Source organism: Bubalus bubalis, chromosome 14 (genome assembly GCF_019923935.1).
Source record: "Bubalus bubalis isolate 160015118507 breed Murrah chromosome 14, NDDB_SH_1, whole genome shotgun sequence".
Classification (NCBI taxonomy): domain Eukaryota; kingdom Metazoa; phylum Chordata; class Mammalia; order Artiodactyla; family Bovidae; genus Bubalus; species Bubalus bubalis.
Window position 1 is genome coordinate 40,710,152 of NC_059170.1, and position 8,570 is coordinate 40,718,721.

The window sequence follows — 8,570 nt, forward strand, 5'->3', positions numbered from 1 at the left end:
GGGTGGAAACCGGGGTACCAGTCCCCGCTGCCTGACCGATCGGGAAAATGCTTGCATTTCCTGGTTGCTAAGTCATCTCCTTTCATTCTCTTCATACACCTGTGAGGCAGGTAACGTCTGCTTTTTAAGATGCGGTGACTGAGAGGTTAAGTGACTGATGGAAGGCATTTGAGGGTAAGCGAGGTTCGCAGCCCAGGTCCTCTGCCCTCACAGCCTGGAGTCCTTTCCCCCTGGCCACCAGGGACACTGGAGGAAGGGAACAGATGTCTGTAACAATTAGATGCCCCCACTTGAAGGGGAGAGGCCATAAAGATGGATGTTTCATGTCTCCATTTGATGTCCAAGTGTTCCGAGAAATCCTGTCTGCAGGGTTCTCCTGTAACACAGCAATCTAGCCAGCATTCCCACTTCTGAGGATGAATGGAGTCAGAAAAGCAACACAAAAGCTGCCAGTAACAAGTGTTATCTAGATCTTGTCAACTTTCTCCTGGCTTTTCTCCCTCTTGGGGGGAAAGGCCTTTCATGAATGAACCCCCTCTGCTTGCTCAAGTGTGAATTGCTAAGAAGTGTGTGTGTTACACATAAATGCTTCCATGAGTCTGCAGCTCATTACTATAATATCTTTCAAAATGCTTAAAGGGTCCCTGGGTTCAGCAGTGACGGTTTTATAAAGTGTTTTTTTAATTCAACTTCTTACCCGTGTTTGCAGACTGCGAACTATCTCTGCCTTCCTGGACGCTGGAAAATGGGGCTGCCTCTGGGCAAAGCCCATGGTGTCCTGCATTTGCCTCTAGCTTCACTTTTTTCCTTCAGGGACGCTGTGTCTCACAGGTGCTCTGAATTTCAGGCCAGCTGAGTCCCTCGCTGCCTGTCCTTCTGGGCTTGACGTGACTGTCACAGCTCTTAGAAGCAAGTGTCCGTCTCCAGAGAAGCACTGCCCTAATAACCCCCGAAGAATGGCTGAGTGTCAGGTACCCAAATGAGAAAAATGAAGATGAAGAACTTCTCCCTGTAAATCTAACTAGATGGGGGCCACGTGTTTTCAGAGCAGGTAGCAGGGAAATCTTAAATCTTTGTACTCTTGCACTATGGTAAAGGCAAAGGAATCCAAAGAATGTAAGAGGAGAAACTTGCTTAGGAATCAGACCTGAGTAAGGAGGAAAGGACGTTTCTTTTCTTTGACAGTCCTCTCTGTTCCTGGGATTGGCTCCAGGACCGTCACAGATCCCCAGATGCTCAAGTCCCTTATATAAAATAATGTATTATTTGCACATAATCTACAAACATCCTCCCACGCAGGAGTGAGTGCTAAGTCGCTTTAGTCATGTCCAATCCTTTGCCACCCTATGGACTATAGCCCACCAGGCTCCTCTGTCCATGGGATTCTCCAGGCATGAATACTGGAGTGGGTTGCCATGTCCTTCTCCAGGAGATCTTCCCCCCCTAGGGATTGAACCTGTGTCTCCTGTATTGGCAGGCAGATTCTTTACCACTAGTGCCACCTGGAAAGCCCCACGATCTCCCATGGTTTTATGCAAATGCTAAACAAAGCTAAACTGGAGAGAGAGGGAGAAAAGGAGAGAGGGAGGAGAGCCTGGAGCTCAATCCCCTAATCTCACAGATGGGAACATAGGGACCAGGGGCATTTAGTCACTGAGCCAGGTAGTGGGAGGTAGGGCCGAGCCTGACCCATGAAAAGAGCAGGGGACCAAGGGAGAGAGAGATAGTGACAGAGAGAGACAGATCCCCTCCCACCCCGACCCCCACCCCGTTATTAACCCTTTCTCTGTGCGTTGGTTTTTGGTTTTTTTAATCTTTTCAGGCTTAACAAGCCCTTTGAGAGTGCTCCCAAGCTTTAAAATGCCTTCAAGGCATAAGGCAGCTAAAGCCACAATTCATGGATGTTTATGCAAAACAACTAAGGACAGCCTCAGTGAATGAGGAAACCAGAAGTCTGGGTATTGAGCACAATATCAAAAGAAAGGATAAGTCCATTCTTCCACAGTCTAAAGAGCCCTGTAAAATGTTCTCCGGGAATCGGGCACACAGTTCTAAGGACCTCGGAGATGGATAGGAACGCTGAGAAAGTGGTTCACAAAGTGTGGTCCATGAACCCACAGCATCAGCATCCTCTAGGGATGTGTTAGGGATGCAGATTCTCAGGCCTTGCCCCAAATCTACTGATTCAGAAATGCTGGGGATGGGGCCCAGCAGCTGGTGTTTGAACAGTCCATTTACGTGATTCTGAACACTCTGAAGCGTGAGAACCGCTGACTTAGAGTTCAAGGCACGATGAGCCTACCTGGGTAAGAGTGGAGCAAAGAGACAAAAAAGAAAAGCCAGAAATGCAACACAACCAAGATAATGGTCTGCAGGATGAAGTTCCCTGGCACACTATACATCTATATTTATATTCATATGAATTATATTCATTAGTTATATAATGTATAGTACATTTACAGATACATAGATACAGATAGATCACTTCTGAGATGGTTGCCTGTGTACTGAATCTTATCCTAATAGCACGTGGGGATTATTACATGTAAACAGTCATGAACCAACATGCTTCGTTAAGTATTTGGTTAGACAGGGAGCTTTTCCACTTTAATTTAACCTTTATGAGGTAGTACCTATTATCCCCCATTATTATTATTATCATTATTATTATCAGATGAGGAAATTGACGTTCTCAGAGGTTAAGTAATCTGCCTGCCACCCTCAAGCAAACAAGGACCCAGTTGGAATTTGAACCTACCTCTGTCTAACTCCAGAGCCTGTGTTTCTTTCCACGTGCTAGGTAGCTGGTTCCTACATCTGGACCATTCCTACATCTGGCAACGGTCTGTCATCATCAGGCTTGTTAACACGCAGATTGCTGGCCCCAGAGCTTTTGATTGACCAGCTCTGGAGCAAGACCCGAGAATTCCCTGCATTGCTAACAAATTTCCATGATACGCGGCCTGCAAGTCCAGAGAACACGCTTTCAAAACCCGGCAAAGTTGAACTTGAACAAAGCCTGGTAGATCTGCCCCGTCTCCCCCTGAACCCTAAGACCCTCTCACACGTATCGGTCTTTTCCGCTGCAGGGAGAGATGCTCGTGCCGGCCCCCTTCCTGCTGGTCTTGCTACTGCTCCTCGGGGCCCCCCAGGTGGGCCTCTCCCAGAGGTCCCCCAAAGCCGGGTCCAGCCCCAGCTGCCTCCACACAGCCCTACGTGAGGCCGAGAAGAGCCAGCGGAAGGACACGTCGCTGCTGATCAAGCGGATCTTCCCCGCCCTGCCCCGCGGAGATCCGGAGGACCAGGAGGGGCAGGAGGAGGAGGACGACACGGAGAAAAGGACCTTCCCTGGCTCCGTGGGCGGCGGCGGTGGTGGTGGGGCCGGCAGCACCCGGTACAAGTACCCATCCCAGGCACAGTTCCAGGGGCGGCCGTCCCAGGACAAGGCCAAGAGTGACCGGCGCACCAAGGTCACTCTTTCCCTGGACGTCCCCACTAACATCATGAACATCCTCTTCAACATCGCCAAGGCCAAGAACCTGCGAGCCAAGGCCGCCGCCAACGCCCACCTCATGGCCCAGATCGGGCGGAAGAAGTAGAGGAGGAGGCTGGGGACCCCCTGGGACGAGGACGGAGGTTGGGGGGTGGACAGGGAGGGTTGGCCCGTCCCGCCGGTTTTTATCGGCGGGATAAAATCGGCCCTGGTTTCCTGGCTCTCCACCCCTCTGTGCCTTCCCACCTCCGGCTGGGCCCCCCCACCCTCTATACCTACACACACCAGCGGCCTGTTGTCCCAGATCCACAGATGGAGGCCACCGTACTGATACCGAGACACTGAGATCTACCCTAGGCGTCTCCTTTCTCCCTCCCCACAAGGAGAGGCAAAGGTCAGGCACCCCTGCCCTCCACTCCGCTCTCTGACCCCAAGAAGAGGAGTACAGGGAGGCCCTCCCCTCCCCACACCAACACCAACCCAGGCAGGAAGGCAAGGGCGCTGAGCACCCTGCCCCCAGACCCTCATTAAAACCCCTCTCACCCACATTAAAACCCATGGCTTCTTGAACCCCTGACTGGTTTCAATTCCTCTTCTTTCAGTCGGCTGCCTTCAGGCCTCCAAGCTTGGAAAGGGGCAGCTAGTGAGACAGGGTACAGGTGAGTCCGTTCCTGACCCTCCCAGGACAGTCCCTGGAGGTCTTGGGAGGCATCAAGAGCTTGGGAAAGGCCAAGTTGGCAGGACCCTGTTGGCCATCACTGGATCTGAAGCTGGCTATGTGGCCAGGTCCCACCAGAGGCATAGCCTTGGGTCTGCTACAGAGTGGGCCCCTGGGTAGAACGAAAGACACCCCCAGCTCCTCCCTGGCTTGCTAGGGCCTGGGCCACTAAGTCTGTCATAGGTGCTTCTAGAATCGACGGTCATTGTCCAGCCCAGTGCTGGGCCTGGTTAGGGATACTGACGTGGGAGGCGCCAAGGCCCTTGCTGTCCATGAGTCAACAGTCTTAAAAGAACAGACAAAAACAAAATGTGAAAAGAAGCAATTTCACTAGGGAGTATATAAGTGATGAACTGCAAGGTGATAGCAATTAGTGTAAAAAATACAAGGAAATCAGAGCAAGATGAGAAGGCTTAATATAGAAGCACTTCACTAAAAATGGACATCAGCAAGCACCCTGATGGCCTCTGGCAGCAGAGCTTTCTGCATGGTGACAAGTCATGAATACATACAAAAAACATCTTCACGTGAAATAAACCTCATATGCACACACCACCACCATCAGACAAAGTCAAGAGACAGACAACAAATTTGGAAAAATGTTTGCCACACAGGCAAAAGACAAGTATCTTACTGATCAAATACATAAAGAGCTAATAACCTCCCAGGTGACCCTACTGATAAAGAACCTGCCTGCCATTGCAGGAGACATTCGATCCCTGGGTTGGGAAGATCCCCTGGAGGAGGGCATGGCAACCCACTCCAGTGTTCTTGCCTGGAGAATCCCATGGAGAGAGGAGCCTGACGGGCTACAGTCCATAGGGTTGCAAAGAGTCGGACATGACTGGAGCAATTTAACACACACAAACACGCACACAAAATAACTGAAAAAAAAAAAACAATCGCCCTCAAAAAAATAAGCAGGAATACATATATCACACACACACAAATACAAGTGACCCCTAAGTGTACAAACAGATGCTAAACTTCACTGCTAAAAAAAGCAAAACTGCACTAACAGAATTTGTCACATATCAGACTGGCAAAATCTGTTTGACAATAGGTTCACACTATGACTGACAGGTGCAAAGCCGCCCTCCTTCACTGATGGTTGGTGGGAACGTGAATTCTGAGAGGCAATCTGGAAAATCCGAATCAAAACCACAAATTCACTATACCTTTAACTCAACAACCCTGATTCTGGTGAACATTATTTGAAAAGGCAAAACTGTGTAGTTTTTTAAATGTTAAGCTAACTTGGAAATGAAAAATACCCCACCTCTAAAGAGAACCAATGCTCAAAAAGCTGAAATGCAGCTGTTTTTTCCATCCTGGGTGGGGGGAAAAAAACCCTTGTGACACAGCAGAAATACCTATGTGAGTCTGGGTTCCTCCACTTCTGTGTCTCTGAGCAAATCCTTTAACTTCCCTCAGCGTTGGTGTGCCAGGAACCCTCTTTAGGAACGAGATGTCACGGAGTTCTCACAAGTATATTTAACATTTATTTTTGTTCTAACAGTGCGTGTGGCATTCTGCTCACACCAAAGGTGCAAAGGACAGGAAATTGGGGGGGGGGGGGGTGCGGAATTAGCTTGGTTAAAGAAAACTCAAGCAGGTATGACATTTCCCTGAACAACCAAAAACACTAGGAGAGCTTCCAAGTTGGGGCTGGTACCTGCAAGCACACCCAAGTTCACAGCTATCTCCTCTTAGGGCCTTCGGCTAGGTGAACAAAGCCTTGAAGACAGCAGCCTCTAGTGGACTTAGTAAGTGGCTTTACAAAGTTTTGTTTCGCTTTTTTTTGTACTGGAGTATAGTTGCTTTACAATGTTGTGTCATTTTCTGCTGCACAGCAAAGTGAATCAGCTATGTGTGTACATATATCCCCTCTTCCTTGGATTTCCTTCCCTTTTAGGTCATCACAGTCCACTGAGTAGAGTTCTCTGTACTATAACATTGGTTCTCATATTTTGCTTTATTTTAAATCATGGTTCCTGCATCACAAAAGCTCCAATCAAGAGGGTGATTAAAAATAAAAAAAGAAGACACAGATCATTGCAAATGCCAGAATCACACACCTTGCAGCCAAAAAAACCCTGAAACATGAAATAGAAGCAATATTGTAACAGATCCAATAAAGACTTCAAAGATGGTTCACATCAAAAAAAAAAAAAAACCTTTAAAAAAAAAGCACGTGGAGGAGACTGCCACATCCAGAGACTACTACCACTGCCTTCTCCCACCCCTGAGTTCACCTCATAAAACCAAGATTCTCTTGATTTCACTTTGTAAAATCATTGATGGGGGCAGAGGAGTAGGGGAGAACTGTGCTGGTTTGAGTTCCCTTGAAAAAAACTGTTTTAAGCTCTCTTTTTAAAATAAAAAATGGTTCGAGGGGCTTCCCTGGTGGCTCAGACAGTAAAAGAATCTGCCTACAATGTAGGAGACCCAAGTTTGATCCCTGGGTCGGGAAGATCCCCTGGAGAAGGGCATGGCAACCCATTTCAGTACTGGAATTCCATTCTTGCTTGGAGAATCCCATGAACAGAGGAGCCTGGGGGGCTACAGTTCATGGGGTCACAAAGAGTCAGACATGACTGAGCAACTTTTACTTAAAACAAGGCTCAAATGCCAAGTGAACCTTCTTCAAAGAGACCAGTGCCTGGAAGACAGGATCTCTAAATGGTCTACCCAACAAGAAACCCCAAAAACAAATACTAAAAACCAAAAATGGTTTCTGCTTCCTGATAGCAGAATAATTTTGGAAGCTGTAACAAAATCATCAGCAAAAGCCAAGTGATACCCAGAATTCAATATAATTCCAAGAAATGGGAGGTACATATGCTCCAAGGTATGTAGTATTAAACTAAAAGACATTGATAGATAGAGCTGAAGAAACACAAAATCTAATCAAATGGTGTAGCTAGCTACCTCTGTAAGAATTACAGATGGAATCAGACTTGAAAAACTAAACATGTAACTCAAATCTAAGTGCGCTGTGGGACACTTCGTTCTTTTTAACATTTATTTTTATTGAGGTGTAATCGACATACACCATTGCACTAGTTCCAGGCACACAACACAAAGATCCCACATCATCCTTTAATTAATGAAGTCCCTGTTACAGGCAGTTGCTAGGGTTCAGCACGTCCATTAGAGCCACAAACATCCTGTCACAGCCTGGCCATCATCACTTAGGAGCTGCAGCAAGCTGAGAAGGCAAAAGACAAAAAAGGTATCTTGGGAAGATAACCCAAGCCTATGGGATGACACAGTGTGTTTCTCTTTTGTTTTCTTGGCCATGCCTCGAGACACGTGGGATCTTAGTTCCCTGACCATGGATCGAAACTGCACCCCTTGAAATGGAAGCATAGAGTCTTAACTGGACGGCCACGGAAGTCCCAGACATGGTGTTTTCTTAAGGAGTGAGCATCTTTACATACTCAGGAAATAGACCCCCAACTTCACTGTCATATAAACCATAAGGGCAAGAATTTTTTTTTTTTTTTTGGTTCACTGTTTATCCTCAGTGGTCAGAATAATTAGGAACACATGACAGGTGTTCAGAAAATAACTGGTGAATGAGTGAATTGAATACAGATCATTAAAGTTCTTATGACATAGGAATCCGTGCATATTTAGCATTTAAAGTGCAATGTGTATAATATTTGAGAGTATTTGGCCTAATAGAATTATAGTCAGCCTTATAATTCCAAGTTTAAATACATATTTTGAGTAAAGGATTTATGCATGTGATCTTAAATAAAAATCTTATTAATTTATAGACAGTTTTGAGAACATAAGAATACCAGTCACCACATTTATAGTTTAGTTTAGTTTATTTTAAAAGAACTAGAGCTCTTGGGAAGGTTTGTCACATAATTAAAATTCTTAAAATAAAATAAATTAAAATGAATATAACGTAAAGTATTTAAGCATTTATCTAAGATTGCAAAGGGGACCAAAAATTCATACATATTTAAAATGATTATTTAAATTTTGCTAAACTTAGAAATAAGATTTACAAGCTGAACTTAAAATTTAAGGAATTATTAGGATTTTAATCTTAATTTTAGTAGATTACTAATTTTAAAAAAATAAAAGGAAACTTCTAAAAGTTCTTTTCTGAGTTTTCTAAATGTCTTTTCACACATGCGTACACATACATATAGAGATACAAATGCCCTATGCAAATACCCTTCAGTTCAGTTCAGTCGCTCAGTGGTGTTGGACCCTTTGCGACCCCGTGTACTGCAGTATGCCTGCTTCCCTCTAAATCGAGCAATTATTTAAGCATTTCACTAGCGCCCTCTAGTGTCTAAATAGAGAAATAGCACAGGTAAACAAAATACTTTGTAA

The 8,570-nt window shown here is 45.7% G+C and overlaps 1 protein-coding gene across 1 annotated transcript; it reads left to right on the plus strand.

Annotated features, from left to right (window-relative positions):
- Positions 1 to 3,095: 3,095 nt before the first annotated feature.
- On the plus strand, positions 3,096 to 3,599 carry UCN3 (urocortin 3). The gene has a single exon (XM_006042884.4). It carries the CDS (start codon positions 3,096 to 3,098, stop codon positions 3,597 to 3,599), a length of 504 nt encoding a protein of 167 aa, XP_006042946.2.
- The last annotated feature ends 4,971 nt before the right edge of the window (positions 3,600 to 8,570 follow it).

What these genes read in the sequence shown, in the direction of transcription:
- UCN3 (XM_006042884.4), top strand. Translation starts at nt 3,096, where the DNA reads ATGCTCGTGCCGGCCCCCTTCCTGCTGGTCTTGCTACTGCTCCTCGGG.